This window comes from Eptesicus fuscus, chromosome 18 (genome assembly GCF_027574615.1).
Source record: "Eptesicus fuscus isolate TK198812 chromosome 18, DD_ASM_mEF_20220401, whole genome shotgun sequence".
NCBI lineage: Eukaryota > Metazoa > Chordata > Mammalia > Chiroptera > Vespertilionidae > Eptesicus > Eptesicus fuscus.
The window spans coordinates 6,376,745-6,395,644 of record NC_072490.1 but is presented as its reverse complement, the minus strand read 5'-3'; the positions used below and the strand labels follow the sequence as shown (position 1 = coordinate 6,395,644).

Sequence of the window (18,900 nt, the reverse complement as noted above, 5' to 3'; positions counted from 1 at the left end):
CTTATATTAAAAACATAACTGTTATGAATATATTTGCTTGGGATTGTATAGCACTTAATATAAAGCAAAATCATTGGGGAAGGGGGTCGGAATGGCAATAGTGCAATAGTACAGGGAGATTTCACCACATTCCTATTCTTTTTTTTTTTTTTAAGGGAGCCCAAGGTGAATGATGAGAAAATAAGAGAGAACTTCACGTTTTTAGATTTCTTATTAATTTTTAGAGAGAGGAAGGGAGAGGGGAAGAGAAACATCAGCGTGAGAGTGAAACATCAATTGGCTGCCTCCTACACTCCTCCTCCTGGGGATCCAGCCTGTAACCCGGGCATGTGCCCTGACCAGGAATCGAACCATCACCCTTTGGTGAACAGGACAACACCCAACCAACTGAGCCGCACCAGCCAGGGCTCCTATTATTGACAAATCAAAGAGAAAGAACAAGACAATAGGAAATCTAATGTGTGTGTGTGTGTGTGTGTGTGTGTGTGTGTGTGTGTGTGTGTATGTATATATATAACTACTAAATTTGATCTAACCCGGTGGTCGGCAAACTCATTAGTCAACAGAGCCAAATATCAACAGTACAACAATTGAAATTTCTTTTGAGAGCCAAATTTTTTAAACTTAAACTTCCTCTAACGCCACTTCTTCAAAATAGACTCGCCCAGGCCGTGGTATTTTGTGGAAGAGCCACACTCAAGGGGCCAAAGAGCTGCATGTGGCTCACGAGCCGCAGTTTGCCGACCACTGATCTAACCTAATAATAATAGCTAACACTGAAATAGTGAGTCAGACTCTGTTGTAAACATGTTACAAACATTAATTCATTTAATTCTCACAATAGGTATTATTAAGCCCATCTTACAGATAAGGAAACTGCTAGGTATAGCAAAAATAGAAAGATTAAAAACAAACCCTTAGAAATGTAAAGGTCATTTTAAAATAAACCTTGGGGTAAAGAAAAACTATTTTGCTGGTAGATTCGTGGGTGTTAATTACATTAAAAACTAGGCAAATAAATAAAATACAGAGACTATACATGGACCAGAGGTGACAGTGTGCTATAAATCACACATTGTGACTCCACCAGTTATGTCCACCTGAAATCTAGAAAAATAAGAAATGAAAAATAGAGGAAGAAAAAGAAAAACTGTGACTGGGGGGTGGGGAGGGAGACTACAAAATAAGAACATTGATAATATTGCACATGAGATTCAGCCAAAGCTGTAATACGAATAAAATTCAGAGACTTAAGCAGTTTTGTTATTCAATAGAAAGAATGTAAACTAATTACTTAACTCAATAAATTAGTTCTTAATAACAAAGTAATCTTAAGAAAAGCAAAGGAAGTAGTTAATAAAATAAAGATATAAATTAATGAATTAGCAAATAAATAAATAGTAAAACTGATAAAATTTCAGAGTAAAACAAATAAATAGGAAAGCTCACATCTCCAAGAGTGGACTCTTTCACATTCTCAAGGAAGAAAATAATTCCAGTCCTATTTAAAATATACTAGTATATGAAAACAAATGGAAAGTCTACAAATTCTTTTTATGAAAACTAAATAATGCTGATTTTTAACAGCCTAAGCATACCACAAGGAAAATTATAGACCAGTTTTCATATTCCATACTTATAGAGATGCAAAAATCTTAAGATATATGCAAATAGGATCCAGCAGTATATTTAAAAGATTAAGTATATCATAGTTAGATATATATCAAAATGATGCCACATTAGAAAATCTATTTATACAATTAGGACAAAGATAAGAAATTATCTCAACAAATTCCTGATTTTTGAAACTGTCAAGAACAGAAATAAAATATATTTCCTTAATTTAGTGAAAAACACTCTCAAATTAACTTCTGTCATCATCATTAGTAGTAAAACACTTGAACATTTTTATTAAAGTCAGAAATAAGAAAGACTATGATTTAATTACTTCTTAGTTGTTGTTCATTACTTAATAGTAATCTTGAAGTACTAGCCAGTGCAAATAGTGAGGAAAATTAAGCATACAGTAAAAATAAATAGAAATATATCATTACTTTTAGATAATGATTGCCTAGAAAAATGTTAAAACTTATTAAAAGCGTTCTATGGCCAATCATAAAATATATAAAGAATTGTTGCTATTGTTGTTTTATACTAACACACCTTTTAGTCACAGGTAAAATTTCTCAAATATTCCTAACACACCAGGCATTGTAAACAAAATAACTTGGAATAAATATAACATAATATGTATACTAGTAAGAGGCACATGAAGAAAACTTCAGAACTTTGCTAAGGATTGTAGAAGGAGACAAATAGGTAAATATGCTATAAATATATGCTCGTGTTGGGTAGGAAGGCTGTGTATTAGTTCTTAAAACAGTTAATAAATTTAATGCAATAACAATAAATTTCCAACGTCTTTCAGGGAATTTGCAAAAATGTTGCCAAATTTTATCTTGAAAATTACTAAAAATGACCAGGAAAATTTATATAATACAAATTCAAGTACAGGTAGAGAATAGAATCGCATAGATAGGTCTGAAATTAAGGGTAGTATATGATAAAGGTGACTTCTGTGGATTTTGAAGTGGATTCTTAAATAAAGTATTGGGGCAGTTGACCAATCACTCCGAAAAATATATTAAAATGTTTGCTCTTTACCAGAATTAGATTTTTTAAATTGTAATATAATAAACCCTCAATTTTGCGGACCTCGATTTAACAGACTTTCGATTTAATGAAAAAAATTTCCAGTCCATATGTCATGTGTGAAAATTAATACCCTGTTCACTTTTACATGCTTTTAACCAATATTTGTTTATAATTAAGTTAACAGGTTATTTTTTGTTGTTGTTGTTATTAATTCACTGCTATTTTTAACAAATTTTAGCTAATAGGCCATATGTTGGAAAAAACACTGTAGTAATTTCACCAACATAAATAAATATTACATATCGACAACTATAGTCTACATAGTTAAAGCCAAGAGTCACCCACCGCTGGTAAGCGAATGACTAGCACGTGGTCAAACCACCTGGAGCGCGGGGATCGGTTCTGTGGTCACGTGGTGTGACTTCCTGCAGCAGTTCTAACTGTGCCACGTGCTAAGCCACGCCTCAGCCGTGTGCATTTGTTTACTCTTGGTGACCGGGGAATGCAGGCATTTACTAGACCTATTCTGTACACATTTTAAATTACTGTGATAAATATAGAAAACTTTCCTGTGAAATTTAACTTTTCACGTGTACTTAATTTTAAGTATGGCCTATTCGCGATTTGGTGCATGGGAGGATACTCAAGCATCTTCATTCATTACTAGTAGCCCATTTGCAGGAAGAATCCTGCAAGCGGCCACTGTGGCCGAGTGCGCAGCCGCTGCTGCCGCCATTGTGGCCGCAGCGCCTGCTCCCGAGCGCTGCTGCTGCTGCTGCCGCCCGCCCCACCCGGGCTTTCCCTCTGGCAGCCACCTTGCTTTCCGCTTTTCCTCCCTCTTCCTTCTTCTAAGTTGTCTTTAGTCTTCACTCCTCCCTCCCTCAGTGTATGCAAATTAACCGCCATCTTGGTTTGGGTAATTTGCATACTCACCCTGATTGGCTGGTGGGCGTGGCTTGGGCGTGGCGAAGGTGTAGTCACTTTGCATATTTGTCTATTATTAGGTAGGATATCCTTTAATATAATTAGATCATCTGTTATGATTTTCATTTAGTGGTGTGTGGGTGGAGTGGCGAGGAAAGAGCCACCTTCATGCATTGTGGAGGGGGTCTCACTAGATGTTCCCTTCTGAGGCCCTAGTCCCAATCTGTACCAAAGTATACCTTTGACCCTCACCCCAAGTCTAGAAAGTTACCCTCAATTGATAACCAGACACGTTGTTCATGGCAGTGTTGTTTCTACTGGAAATAAATTGGAAACAATGGAAATGTTCCTTCTTGACTAAACGGTAGTATATGCAAATAATGAAATATTATGCAGCCTTTTAAAAGAATGATATTGTACGTATTCACCTCATTGAGTTGATAAGTGTTTACAGAAGACTGTTTAGTGGAAAAAGACGTTTCAAAGCAAAGACATTTAGTATATCTTATAGTAAAATTGTGCACTTACACACACACACACACAAATAGTGCCTAAAAGAATGTTCGCCTAAATGTTAGCAGTGGCTACTCTAGTGTCATGAAATTGGAGGTGCCTTTTATTTTCTTCTTTATAATTTCTAGATTATTTTTAAATAATATGTTTTCATTGATTTTAGAGAGGAAGGGAGAGGGAGAGAGACAGAAACATCGATGTGAGAGGGGCACACATCGGCTGCCTCCCGCACACCCCATACTGGGGATCCAGCCTGCAGCCCAGGCATGTGCCCTGACCGGGAATCGAACCAGCGACCTTTTGGTGCATGGGAGGTCGCTCAAGCAATGAGCCACACCGGCCAGGGCTCTATGTTATTTTTTTATAAAAAGCATACAGTTTTATAATCAGAGAAAACTCTTTCTTGGACAACTCCCCAAGTCCATATTGGGACCTAAATTTCCTGTTGTCCTGTGTACATGGGCCGGATTAGCCACGTGTAGGGCTCAGCAGCGCAGGCTCGGGCACTGCGGACAGCGCTGGCCCCTGGACCACGGCCACTCACAGTGGCCCTGCAGTCGGGCAGGGCGGCCCCGAGCCACAGGTGGAGGCCGCGCCCAGGGCTCTCGGTGACGCGTTCAGTTGCCTGGACTGGGAGGCTCAGAGCACTTCCTGGACGGGGAGCAGTCACTGAGGGGAGCAGGTGCAGGGCAGAGGCCAGAGGAGGGGAGGGCAGCGGGTAGCCCCGGGGGGGTATCTCCATCAGCCCAGGACTATGAGTTGAGGCAGGAATGAGGAGGGGCAGAAAAACCACCTGGAGCGTTTTAGAAACGTTGACACTAGATTCCGTAGATTCCGGATTGCAGGAGGTTTGGCTGTATCTGGTCCTGTGTTTCCTAACTTCGTAGTTACAAACTGCCTCTGCCATCATTTACTTAAAGGTTCCCCAACTCTCAGCGTTTTTGTTCGGGTTAATGTATTTATTCTAAAGGGAAACTTCTAATGATTGTTGCAACCAGAAACCAATATTATTTCCTATGGAAAGTAGGTAACGGCATAAAGGAGAGTGAAAACAAAACCAGTTTTATGTTGTTTCCTGCAGAGGGCTGTGAGCTGAGCCTGCACGCCCTCCCTCGTTAAAATGGGAGCTCAGCAAGTTCTAGAAAGGTCTTTAAAATGCCCTAGCCCCCCCCCCAAAAAATGAATTAATTAGTTAGTTAATTAAACAAAATGCCCTGGCCCAGGACTGAGACTTGCTCTGTAATGTGAGGGAAGGAGTGTTCTCACTACACGCTGCCCTGCTGTCCGCTCACCACGTCAGGTCATTTCCTGGCCCGCCATCGGCCCACGCTCCTGGGAGAGCTTGCTGGCCTGTCCGAGGCCGACCCTGGAGGAGTCCCCTCCACTAGCGTCTCAGCTATGCCCCCCCCCCTGCCCCAACCCTGCCCTCCTGGGTGGCAGTTACTGTGAGAGTTGATGCCTCGGGCAGGGTGGGATTGGCCATGGTGGGGTCGCCATGTCCCCTTGTCCCCCCTTTTCTGCAGGCCTTCGAGGACATCTACCTGGAGGAGCGGAAGACCATCAAGGTTCTGCTCGAATATGCCGACAAGATGTTCACCTACGTCTTCGTGCTGGAGATGCTGCTCAAGTGGGTGGCCTACGGCTTCAAGAAGTACTTCACCAACGCCTGGTGCTGGCTCGACTTCCTCATCGTGGACGTGAGTGTGGCCCTGGAGGGAAGGGGCGGGGAGACCATCGCCAGTGCAGCAGGAGCTGAGACAGAGCCGAGCGACAGAAGGACCGGGCTGCCGGGAGTCAGGCTAAAGTGGAGGCACTTGGCTGTGCCCTGGCGCGGGCAGAGGGCAAGGAGGCCGGGGTCCCGGAGAGAGACCCAGGCCTTGCAATCTGGGCAGAAGAAGAGAAGTAGGATACCTGGGCCCTGCCACAAGAACCCCTAACTTGGGGAGACAGAGGAGCAGGGAGAACCTAGGCCCGGTCCTCAGTAGCCCCCTGGCTTCGGGGGGAGGCTAGCCTCGCCATAGGAATCGGTGAAGAGCATTGCAGGCTGGGTGTGAGCCAGGGCAGGAGTGGGGGCTCCCCCTCTCGGCATGGCCGGAGGGCGGAGTGCTGTGAGGGCCTGTCAGGCCCACTAGCCACGGGGCCGGTTAAGAGCGTCTGTGCCCGCACGCGGAGGAGGCCGTCTGCCCTGGGGATAGAGTGAGCCAAAGGCCAGAGGGGGCAGGGTTGGTGCAGAGGTGCTGGCCAGACAGGCAGGAGAGGACCTCCTGGCTCAGGGAAATCGGACCACCTGGGGAGCAGGAGCTGGGGGGGAGGGGTGGTGGGAGGGGGTCACCTGTGAGAAGAAGGAAAGCCATGAACGCTGACCCAGGGGTTCTGGGTGGCTGCCCTGGCCCATCAGGTAGCTGGCAGGGCTTGCCTGCCCAGGCTGTGTCCAGGGAGGGCCTGGAGCAGGAGGCTGCACCCAGTTGGCAAAGGATTAGGAGGCGCCTACCCCACAGCTACCCAGGCCCAGGACACTGCTGGGTGCCACGCAGGGTGCGTGCAGGGTCCCACGGGGGGTCCTGAACCTGGTCAAGCCGGGGAGTGGCCAGAGGCGGGAACTGAGCCGGGTGTGGAGAGCTTGGGTCTGCGCTCCGAGGGCAGAGGGACCCGGGCGAAGGCCAAGGGCTCGGGTGAGGGCTCACCATGGGGTTGGCAGGACCTGCAGGCTGGGAAGCGCTCTCCAGAAGTGGCCCGCGGCTTCTGCGGTTGGCCTGGGGCCCTGCCCACCAGCGGGGCCTGTCCTTCCTGCGGTTGCCGAAGAGGCTCAGGCCTGTGCTCCGGCCCACACCCTCTCAGAGGCCCCAGAGGCCGGGCCCAGGCTGGGCGGAGGTCAAGCCTTGAGTGGCTGTGGCGGGAGAGGCTGCGTGGGTTAGAGTGCATGTGGAGATAAGATCGGGTCGCTGGACCTGCAGTCCAGACCTCTTTCTGTCACCCTGTCTGTAGCTGAGAGGGTGCTGATGCTGGGGTGAGGGGAGCTCCGGGGGGAGTGAGGGGAGGGGGGGGGCAGGTCTAGGTGCCCTTGCAGCCTGGAGCCCTCAGGGCCTCTGAGATGAAGGCGAGGACCCTGAGGCCTCCCTGCCGAGACCCGGGCAGCTCTGCCTGGAGGCCAGTCACCCAGCCCCTCACCCAGAGGTCAGGCCTGCTTTGGGACTGTCCCCGGGCAGCCCGAGGAGTCTGCAGACTTCTGGAGGGGCCCACCCACACCCCACCACCTGCCACCTTGGGGAACTCAGCTGAGGCCCGGCACAGGGGCCTGTCAGTGCTTTGGGCCCGGTCCCAAGACTGGCCAGGCAGCCGGTGGAGGAGGAAGCCGGGGCTCACCGCAGGGAGGGGCTTGCCCAAGGTCGGGCAGAAGGTCGTGAGGGTTGGAATCCAGCTTTCCTGACATGGGCCCCACTGCCCCCACCCCACACCCCCACAGCTGGAGGGAAAGGCGGGCTCCAGGCCTCAGGGTCAGGAGAAGGATGTTTTCAGGGCAACTCATGCATTTTTTCAATAAACACTATTGAGCATCTGTGGGCAAGGGCTAGTGTAGGCGCTGGGGATCTCGGGGAAGAAAACAGACAAAAACCCTGCCTTACTTACTAATAAGTGAGTCAGTTTTATGTTTTGTCAGAAGGTGATGTGGACCATGAAGAAACAGGAAGTAGGGAAGGGGTTGGGTAGACACGGGGGTGGGAGTGGGGGAGGAGGGTACATCACAACTTTAAATAGGCTGGCGGGAGTGGGCCCACTGAGGGGACATTGGAGCAGATTTGAAGGAAGTTGGGGTGAGCCAGGCAGATGTCCCCAGAACATTACAAGCACAGGTTGGAATGGCAGTGCCAAGGTCCTGTGGTCAGTGCCTCCCTAGCACACTTGAGGAGCTACAGGGATGTCCAGCCGGCGTGGCTCAGTGGTTGAGCGTCTACCTATGAACCAGGAGGTCACGGTTCGGTTCCAGGTCAGGGCACATGCCCGGGTTGTGGGCTCGATCCGCAGTGTGGGGCGGGCAGGAGGCAGCCAATCAGTGGTTCTTTCTCATCACTGATGTTTCCATCTCTCTCTCCATCTCCCTTCCTCTCTGAAATCAATAAAAATATTTTTTTTAAATTAAAAAAAGAGGAGCTACAGGGAGGCCAGAGCAACAGGAGCAGAGTGAGTGGGGGAGGGGTGCAGGAGACGAGGCCAGCTGCATGGGCCTTTGGGAGACAGGGGCTTTTATTGGGAATGAAACGGGGAGACCTTGCAGGCCTCTGACCTGACTCATGTTATACAAAGGTCACCCTGTGGGCGGGGGGAGGGGGCCCGAGTGGAAGCAGGGAGAAGACTTGGGAGGCCGTGGCAGTCACCCAGGGGAGAGGTCACGGCGGCCCGGCCGCCCTGGTGGAGTGAGAGTGGTGAGAAATAGCTGAACTTCTGATGCATTTTGAAGACGGAGCCAACAGGAAATCCTGACGGGCTGGAAGTGAGGTGTGAGACACAGAGAGGAGGCAGGGATGACGCCAAGGCTGTGGCCCGAGCAGCTGGAAGGATGGAGTTGCCATCATCCGAGTTGGGGGTGGGGGCGGGGGGGACCATGGGTGGGGCAGGTGGGGCAAGAACAGACGTCAGGGGTGGCCTGCTGGGAAGGAGGCAGGCCGGCTGGCCCCGGGGCCCTGCCCGCAGGAGGCGGTTCCTGGAAGATGCCCCTCTGCCTCTCCAGGCGTGCCCACCTAAAGCTGGGCATCCTCAGTGCTTCCAAGCCTGGGAGGAGGCTGTGGCAGTCGGGCCCTTGCCCGCGGCTCCTCTCCACCCCCAGGCTGCCCTGAATGCCAAGGTGCTATTACTGGTGATTGCATGCGAGGAAAGGCAGCCGGCCATTCCTAAGCTGTGTTCCAGGCCAGCAGCGAAGTAAGAGGAGCTGGATGCCCGTGGAGCTTTAGAAGGATGAAGTCCACGGGAAGGAAATGCCGTGGTGGGGGCGGGGCGGAGGGGACAGAGCTGGGGCTCTCATTGCCCCCAATCTCCACGTGAGCCTCCCTTCTTTGAAGATGTCAGAATGCTGCCAAGTCTGGCTTTAGGGAAAGGCCCCAGGAGAGTGTCTGCTCATACTCAACCCAGGGCAGTCCTTCCCTCCCCAAAAGGGTTTGGCTTCAAGGAGAACACACAGGGACCCAACGCCCGGGCTTTGTGTCCCTGCTCCTCCACACCGACGGGCGGCTTCGGAGGCTCTCGGTAAAGGGGTGTCTCAGCCAGGACCCGCTTGGGCTTTGCCCCCAGCCTCTGGGGCCCCGGGAAGGCTCGCCCTGTGCCCGAGACGTCGTGCCAGTCGGGAATAATCAAGACTGGGCCTCTGACGCCCAGCCCTGTTTTAGGGGGGCCGGGAGCGCTCCCCCTGCCTGTCGCCAGGGCTGTCTCCACGTCTCCCGCCGTGCCTCCACAGGTCTCGCTGATCAGCCTGGTGGCCAACACCCTGGGCTTCTCGGAGATGGGCCCCATCAAGTCGCTGCGGACACTGCGGGCGCTGCGGCCCCTGCGAGCCCTGTCCCGATTCGAGGGCATGAGGGTAAGAGGAGTGGCTGCCTTCCCGGGACACACTTCCGGGGAGAATACCCCCCAACCCAGGAGCAGCAACCCCCCAATAAACCAGAAACTTAGCTCAGACAGTGTGTCCCCAGAGGCCCTCTCCCATCAGTCTGTGGCATCGTCCGCTCCCCTGTTGAAAAGTCAGTTTCCAGGTCATGGATCGGGGAAGGGAGAGGCAGGTGTTGTGGCGTTGCATCAGACTTTAGGGTGCAGAGAAAAGGGTGTGTGTTCTTCCCCACCCCCCTCCCTCCCCACCTGGGCTTCCAGCGATGGGTTGCCCTTCCTGGGGGACAGGAAATGTTCTGCGCCCCCCTCCCCGACAGGGACCTGTGGCCAGGGGCGCTCAGTGGGTTGGGGGTGGAGGGAAGGGGTCTTGAACATTCCCAAGCCTCTCCGGACCGGCGAGGGCCTCGTGGCATCAGGGGCTGAGTCTCTCCTCTGTCCACCTGAGGTGGTGGTCAATGCCCTGGTGGGCGCCATCCCGTCCATCATGAACGTCCTCCTCGTCTGCCTCATCTTCTGGCTCATCTTCAGCATCATGGGCGTGAACCTCTTCGCGGGGAAGTTTGGGAGGTGCATCAACCAGACCGAGGGGGACACGCCTCTAAACTACACCCTCGTGAACAACAAGAGTGACTGTGAGTCGTTCAACATGACCGGCGAGTTGTACTGGACCAAGGTGAAAGTCAACTTTGACAACGTGGGGGCCGGCTACCTGGCCCTGCTGCAGGTGGTGAGTCCCCGGGAGGCGCCGTCCCGCGTGGTGTGGGCAGGAGGGGGACAGAGGGGCCCCCCTGAGTCCTCACAGTCGGCTCACATTGCCCAAAGGGGGCCAAGGTTCCCCAGCGACTTCTGGGCTCCTTGGGGAGTCCCCCGACTTTCCTTTCCAGAGCAGATGCCACATCCTCCGAGATCTGTGGCGTGGGGTTGGGCACTAAGGCAGAACCACCTTCCCAGCCAGCAGCCAGTCTGGCAGTGGGATGGCACAGGTTGAAAATGAAAGACCACATGCCCTGGCTGGTTTGGCTCCGTGGATGGAGCGTCAGCCTGTGGACTGAAGGGTCCCGGGTTCGATTCCGGCCAGGGGCACATGCCTGAGTTGCGGGCTCGGTCCCCAGTAGGGGGCGTGCGGGAGGCAGCCGATCGATGATTCTCTCTCATCATTGATGTTTCTATCTCTCTCCCTCTTCCTTCTTCTCTAAAATCAATAAAATATATTTTTAAAAATATTTAAAAAAAGAAAGAAAGACCACAGACACCCAGGGCTGAACGGTTAGCAACACTGTGGCTCTGGCCACCCCGCCCCCCGTGACAAAAAGTAGGGATATCTCCTGCGTTGTGTGAAAGAATAGATCTACTGTCGTCTCCGATGTTCAAGATGCGTGAGGTTTAAACACACACAGCTCTGCCCAGTCTTTCCAGAGCTTTCATTGGCATGCCGTAAAATTAACCTGCGCATTGCCTTAACAACGGAAATGCAAACAGAACCATGACTCGTGAAACGGCAGCTTGCTTTTCTTGCGATCCCAGTCTTACTCTGACACCTGCCTCTAACCCCCAAAGCAGAGGAAAACTCAGCGGGACTCCCACCTGGAAGCAAACCTCCACGCACCCCTTAAGTCCATGTAGTAGTGCTCGCCAAGGACTCCCCTGGAAATACCTCACGGAGAGCAGGCCGAGAGCCTCCGATCCCACGACCATCCCTCTGAATGCCAGAACCTGGCAGGGCAGGCCCCTGGTGTAGACTGAGAACCGCCTACCATGCCAGGCAGAACCACTCAGTGGTGGGAAAGCATTTAGTTGCGGGCAGCTCCTCACCTGGGGTGCTTCTCAGCAGTTTCCAAAGCAATCCCAGGCTTCTCCGGAAGGTGAGGGCCTCGTGGCATAAGGGCCTGAAATAGCTTGCCTTTCCGTGGAGCGGCCTCAGTTTCCCCATCTGCCCTGCCTGCCTCATAAAAACTCTCAGACATGCACCAATTGTGTGGACAAATTTGCCAGGGACGCGCGTGAGACCCTCTGGGCGGTTGGTCTCGCCACCAAGCCCGTCTTTCGGATTCTTTCTGAACCTTCCTAGCAGCCTAGCCTGGGGCAGACAGTGCACCGGCACCACGCCCCATCTTATTGCCATGGTGTGCTCCAGCCAGATATTTGCAAGCTGTTACTTAAAATTGTATTTTAGAAACTTATAACTCACGAAATGATATTAAAGCAAAACGAAACCTCACCATCACCGCGTAGTATCGTCTGTGCTCTGCTCTTGAGGTGAATACCTCGGTTATATCCCGGCAGTGGGAATCCTGCAATGCACTATTCCTGTGCATCTCTTCGCAACTCTGTTCAGCAGCCGCCCCTCGGCAACTTGCAGTCAGCCATGGTGGGAGGACTTTCACAGGGAAATGGACAAACCCAACCATCAGGGCTTTTGGTTCCTTCTAGAAAGTCATTTGTTAGCCATTTACCCACACGCCACTGGCAGAGGACTCCCCTTAAGCACGAGGGAAGGTTGGGATTCTTTAGGGACGTCCTTTGAACGGCCACGGAGCGGAAGCCACAAGGTTCTCTGAGGTGCATGACAAAGGGGACCAGGTCAGCACTGGGGTCCACCGTAAGCCAGACAGAGAGCCCAAGCCCCGCCTCTCTGTCCCTGACACCTGCTGTAGGACTCTGTGTCGTTTTAGAATCTAGAACGAATGTGGATCTGAATGAAGGGCCACTCTCCTTCAGGCCTCATTTGTCTCTTGGCCAACATCAAGAAGCTTATTTCCCCCACTGTGTGGCCTTCGTGGGGGTGTCTGCTCAGCTGGCTTCCCCTCCACAACCAGCTCTGAACTACAAGTTCTTTGCCTGACCACCTAGCCATTTGGACACGGCTGCAGGGGTGGACTGGGCTGCGAGCTTCTTGCAGGAGGCTACTTCCTGGCCTCGCCTATCCAGTCAGGAGCCCTCGTAGCTCAGTCGATGCAGAGTTAAATGATTTTCTTACTCTTGTCTTTTCCTTTCAGGCAACATTTAAAGGCTGGATGGACATTATGTATGCGGCTGTGGACTCCAGGGGGGTAGGTTGGCCTCTCCCACAAAGTCAGGCACGTAAGGCTCCCAGCTGCTTGGCCACCGGAGAATCGGGGTCCACGTCTGAAAGCCCACCCCCCTATAAGGGCCAGATCTCGTGCATCAACCCGCCGTTGAACCTCTCTGGAATGCCCAAGCCTGGCCCTGGCGAAATGGCCTCCCAAGGAGTCCCACAATTCCCAAATACCTTCCAAATTGAATTCACTGTAGTTGACTTGAATCTTAAAGTCTTACCCCAGGAAGATCAAGCTTCTCCTTTGTCCTTGGACCCACCCCTTCACACTGACAGGTCACAGGAGACTAAGAGATGCCCCATATTCTCAAACCTCCCAGTGGCCTAGGGACAGAAGCCATGCAGTGACACTGTGCCAGCCCTGAGCCCGGCATGCCTGCTCTCCTCACCTGCCACCATCCGCTTCTCGGCTCCACCCCTCCACCTCCACCCACACCTATGCTGGTGACCTTCCTCGGTTCAGCCCTCTCTCCCACAGAGTGGACACCCCCAGCCAGCCCACCTCCTGCCTGTCTGATCTCCCTGTCTGACTTCTCCCCCTTAGTATGAAGAGCAGCCCCAGTGGGAATACAACCTCTACATGTACATCTACTTTGTCGTGTTCATCATCTTCGGGTCCTTCTTCACCCTGAACCTCTTCATCGGCGTCATCATTGACAACTTCAACCAACAGAAGAAAAAGATACGTAGAGCACAGGCTCCCCGCTGGGCTGGCAGGGCTGGGTGCCAAGGGTCCTGGCTGCTGGCCCCATTTGGGCTTTCTGTCGAGGATGGTCCTCTGCTTGCTCCTGCTGGATGGAATGGGATGACAGGGATCTGTGTCCATGAGGTCATATGCCTAGGCCAGTGGTCGGCAAACTCATTAGTCAACAGAGCCAAATATCAACAGTACAACGATTGAAACTTCTTTGGAGAGCCACATTTTTTAAACTTAAACTTCTTCTAACGCCACTTCTTCAAAATAGACTCGCCCAGGCCGTGGCATTTTGTGGAAGAGCCACACTCAAGGGGCCAAAGAGCCGCATGTGGCTCGCGAGCCGCAGTTTGCCGACCACTGGCCTAGGCCTACAAGAGTGTAACAAGGGGCCCCAGGCCTGCCTTAGTCTACCTGAGAGATGAGGCACCTCAAAGAAGCTGGGTGAGGCTGGGGACTCGTCACCTGGTCCCTGATCAGGGATAATGGGTGGGGCCTGTGCAGAGGGCCAGGATCTGCCTGGAGCTCCATCAGAGGGCCATGATTGGTTTACAGGTAAACCAAGTGAGCAGAGAGAACCTCCAACCTGGCTGTGCTGGGCAGGTGAGAGGGTGGGGGGTAGGGACAGGATTTGCAGGTCACAAAGCCAGAGAAATCTCAAGGTGAATGGGGACAGGCCCCTGGAAAAGCAACTTCGGGGAGGAATCTGTGGTGCAGGATAGGGACATACTTTAGAGGGACAGGAAGTGAGGGGGAGACTGGTCCTGGCACCTCATTATTGAAGCAAGATCCCTGTGCTGTCCATGCTGGACCCTCTGTGAACCCCAAAATGAGTCCTGTGCTTGTCTCTCTGCACTTAGGGGGCCAGGACATCTTCATGACAGAGGAGCAGAAGAAGTACTACAACGCCATGAAGAAGCTGGGCTCCAAGAAGCCCCAGAAGCCCATCCCCCGGCCTCTGGTGAGCCTGCTCCCAATTTGGCAAGAGTGGGAAGGATCTTCTGGGGAGGAGGGAGCCTGGGAGCTCCCATACCACACCACCAACTATCACGGCCTCTTCAGGGTCTTTGGCCCAGCCTGGGGCCCTCAGCCAGTCCAGTGTAGTCAGGCGTCTGACTACACACAGAGGTCTCAGTCTCATAGAGGTAGTAAGGCAGGCATGAGAAGGCTGTGGCAACCAGGGGACACTCCCCTCCTATAGAAGCTCATCTGCCTCTGAGTGAGCCCCTCCTCCCCTGCAAGGGCTCAAGCTTTCCCCCGGGGAGAGCAGGGCAGTCGTTGCAGCCTCCACTGCATTCATCGCCTCATTATTACAACCCCTGAATGGTAGATCCCCTGGTGCATGGGGCCAGGAGGCGTGTTGGGTCCTCCATAGGCTGACTCCCTTGCCTGACGAAGCCATTCTCCAAAAAAGTGTGTGTATGTTGGAGCAGGGTTGCGGGGCAGTACTCAAAGTAATGAGTTGGCATAGCCTAAATCACCAGCTGGTAAGTGACAGCCCCAATTTTTTTATCTAATTCATCCATTTCATCTGATTCTTTTCACCATACTCTGTTGTGCATTTCTGTGTGTATGTGTGTGTGTGTGTGTGTGTGAGAGAGAGAGAGAGAGAGAGAGAGAGAGAGAGAGAGAGATCTAAAGTGACTTACAAATAAAGACACACATAAATGTAGTAGAAGAGTAAATAAAATCAATTCCTTAAAAAGAGTGGGGAATATTAACCTGAGAGTGAATAAAATTACTAGGATTGACCTTTAAATTTGACCTTGAGCTTTCAGACAGTGGGAACAAAAGGAGAAGCTCAAAGAATGTCTGCTAAGGAAACTCAGAGTAGGAGAAATCCCTTCCTGAAGACCCATCAGAGAAGGGAGAGGAAGCCTCAGGGCTGGGCCTTGGAGCCCAGGTAGCGCTTCAGCAGGAGGGCCAGGCTGTTCCAGAGCTCCTGACTCCTTCCTCTCACCGTGACGGTCTGGTGGGGTGTTGGCCTCACCAGATAGGACACGAAGAGTGTGGGTGATCTGGGCAAAGTCAGCAACGGGGCCTGCTGGCCTGCAAAATCCCTGCTGAGCCCATCCTTTGCCCCTCCTTTCAGAACAAGTACCAGGGCTTCGTATTCGACATTGTGACCAAGCAGGCCTTTGACGTCACCATCATGTTTCTCATCTGCTTGAACATGGTGACCATGATGGTGGAGACAGATGACCAGAGCTTGGAGAAGATCAACATCTTGGGCAAGGTCAACCTGCTCTTCGTAGTCATCTTCACGAGCGAGTGTATCATCAAGATGGGTGCCTTGCGGCACTATTACTTCACCAACAGCTGGAACATCTTCGACTTCGTGGTTGTCATCCTCTCCATTGTGGGTGGGTATATCAGTTGTCTGGACAGAGATGCCCTCCCCAGGCCAGGTCTCTCCTCCAGTCTGAGGTCTGTACTTAAAGCCAAGTACACTTAGGCTCCTTCATTCTTTTCTCTCTGCATTCCTCACCTCTCCCCCATCACTCAATCACACACACACACACACACACACACACACACACACACACTTAAACTCTTGACCCTCCCCCCACGGAACTCTGCCTTGGAGTGACTGACTTTCATCTTTCTGCTGTGGACAGTCCCAGCATTTGGTGAACTTGGAGGGAAATGCAGGGGCTAAGGCAGCTGTGGTGATGGGCAGATGGTTAGAAGCTGGGAGAAGGGTCAGTAAATGCTCAGGGAGGTCCCAGGCAGGGGTGAGGGCTAGAGTGTGCCAAGGGGGGCTAGACTATGTAGGACATTGGCAGTAGGAATGGAGCTGATGATGGGCAGTCTCAGAGTCTTCAGGAGGTGCAGCATGTACCTCGGAACACCTCCTGGTCCCAGTGCTTGGCCATACCGGAGAGGCACGGCTAACAGGTCAACTTGGAGCCAGAGTGTCTGAGTCAAATTCCAGCTTCTCACTGACTAGGTGGCCAGTTGGGTAAGTTACCTCACCTCTCAGCTTCCTCTTCTGGAAAATGAGGGTGAGGGTATCAGCTTACTTCCTAGGGTGACTGGAAGGGCTTAATGGATGATATGAAGTGCTCAGTTCAGTGCTTGATTGACAGTAAACACTGGACACATGTCAACCAGTGACATCATTATTATATGAGGACTTGGGAAAAATCACTTGGGCCAATATGAGGCAAGTCAGTTTCACTCTTTCTCCCATAAGTTATACCCCTGCTCTTAAAAATCCCAACCCAGAGCAGTCAATAGAAACCAAGGGCTGGGTAAACCCTGGAAGCTAGAAGAGTTGTGAGGATGCTAGGAACCATCTCAGGGAGCCTGCGATGTAACTGGTGTGACATCGAGTGACATGGAGTGGCATGGCATGGCATGGCATGGCATAGGGGAGAGTGCTGACTTCCAGGCTAGTGCCTCTTGCTCTCCTGGGCTTGTGCACAGGCAGTGGGCCTGGGGCAGAGCTGAGGTCCTGCATTTGTGATACGTGCCCAGGAGATCCCAAGGCTGCTGGTCCTCAGACCACACTTTGAGTAAAAGGCCCGAGTTCTGGTCCAAGTTAGGCCACCAGAACGCTGAGCAAGTCCCCTCAGGACTCAGAGCCCATGATCTAGATGATAGGCCCAGGACAGCTCTACTTTGTAGTGTTCTCAGAAGACTAAGAAACAAAGGGGCTGAGAAGGCACTTTGCAAAAGTCGTGAGTCCTCATTTCCTGGATCCTATGCAGAAATGGAGATTCATGGAGGCAGCGGGGAGCAGGGCCTTGCAGTGAACCCAATCCTCCTGGAAGGGCCTCCTCTTCCTGGCTCCTTGCTGTAGAGATCCCACCCAGCAACACTGGGCTGGAGGGAGGACAGAGATGCCATGGGTGGCCACAGTCTCTGCTGTTTCCCACAGGCACTGTGCTCTCGGACATCATCCAGCAGTACTTCTTCTCCCCAACACTCTTCCGAGTCATCCGCCTGGCCCGAATCGGCCGCATCCTCAGGCTGATCCGCGGGGCCAAGGGGATCCGCACGCTGCTCTTTGCCCTCATGATGTCCCTGCCTGCCCTCTTCAACATCGGGCTGCTGCTCTTCCTCGTCATGTTCATCTACTCCATCTTCGGCATGGCCAACTTCGCTTACGTCAAGTGGGAGGCTGGCATCGACGACATGTTCAACTTCCAGACCTTCGCCAACAGCATGCTGTGCCTCTTCCAGATCACCACGTCGGCTGGCTGGGATGGTCTCCTCAACCCCATCCTCAACACGGGGCCCCCCTTCTGCGACCCCAATCTGCCCAACAGCAATGGCTCCCGGGGGAACTGTGGGAGCCCAGCCGTGGGCATCATCTTCTTCACCACCTACATCATCATCTCCTTCCTCATCGTGGTCAACATGTACATCGCCATCATCCTGGAGAACTTCAGCGTGGCCACAGAGGAGAGCACCGAGCCCCTGAGCGAGGACGACTTTGACATGTTCTATGAGATCTGGGAGAAGTTCGACCCGGAGGCCACCCAGTTCATTGAGTACACAGCCCTGTCCGACTTCGCCGACGCCCTGTCCGAGCCGCTGCGTATCGCCAAGCCCAACCAGATCAGCCTCATCAATATGGACCTGCCCATGGTGAGCGGGGACCGTATCCACTGCATGGACATCCTCTTTGCCTTCACCAAGAGGGTCCTGGGGGAGTCCGGGGAGATGGACGCCCTGAAGATCCAGATGGAGGAGAAGTTTATGGCGGCCAACCCGTCCAAGATCTCCTACGAGCCCATCACTACCACGCTCCGGCGCAAGCACGAGGAGGTGTCGGCCACCGTCATCCAGCGGGCCTTCCGGAGGCACCTGCTGCAGCGCTCCATGAAGCACGCCTCCTTCCTCTTCCGCCAGCAGGCGGGCAGCAGCGGCCTCTCCGAGGAGGATGCCCCTGAGCAAGAGGGCCTCCTCGCCTACAAGATGAACGAGAACTTCTCCCAGCGCCTGGGCCCGCCCTCCAGCTCCTCCATCTCTTCCACATCCTTCCCCCCTTCCTATGACAGTGTCACCAGGGCCACCAGTGACAACCTCCAGGTGCGGGTGTCTGACTACAGCCGCAGTGAAGATCTCGCGGACTTCCCCGCATCCTCCGACAGGGACCGAGAGTCTATCGTGTGAGCCTCGCCCAGGCTGGCCAAGACACCCCGAAAGGCAGCCGGTTGCCTCGAGGCAAACCCGTGTGCAGCCACAAGCCAGCACCAGCTGGGCCTTCCTTGCTTGGGGCTTCAGGAGTGAGAGATGAGCCTCAGCCCCGTGGGCCGACAAGGCAGCGTTTGATGGCACCCGCGTTGATGGCCGGGAGCAGTTGGCCACGCCAACCACTCGGGGCGGCCTGTCCCTGGAGACCCCCGCTCATACCAGTGGCCTGGTCCGGTCAGGCAACACCCTGGGGCTCTGAAAAGCAACCCCACCCCCAGCTGCTGCGGCAAAAGAGAAA

General features: G+C 52.5%; 1 protein-coding gene across 6 annotated transcripts in view; it reads left to right on the top strand.

Moving 5' to 3' along the window:
• SCN5A (sodium voltage-gated channel alpha subunit 5) overlaps positions 1 to 18,900 on the top strand; it is a 73,519-nt gene extending 54,619 nt beyond the window's left edge. For 3 of the 6 annotated variants that reach the window (XM_008154841.3, XM_008154874.3, XM_008154848.3), the window contains 8 exons: positions 5,616 to 5,789; positions 9,539 to 9,661; positions 10,133 to 10,414; positions 12,684 to 12,737; positions 13,308 to 13,445; positions 14,314 to 14,418; positions 15,550 to 15,820; positions 17,341 to 18,900. In XM_008154841.3, the coding sequence (XP_008153063.2) occupies positions 5,616 to 5,789; positions 9,539 to 9,661; positions 10,133 to 10,414; positions 12,684 to 12,737; positions 13,308 to 13,445; positions 14,314 to 14,418; positions 15,550 to 15,820; positions 17,341 to 18,581 (2,388 nt within the window). In that variant the 3' untranslated portion in view covers positions 18,582 to 18,900. Of the gene's footprint in view, positions 1 to 5,615; positions 5,790 to 9,538; positions 9,662 to 10,132; positions 10,415 to 12,683; positions 12,738 to 13,307; positions 13,450 to 14,313; positions 14,419 to 15,549; positions 15,821 to 17,340 lie in introns of all 6 variants that reach the window. The other 3 variants (XM_054729469.1, XM_054729471.1, XM_054729470.1) reach the window with 3 other exon arrangements.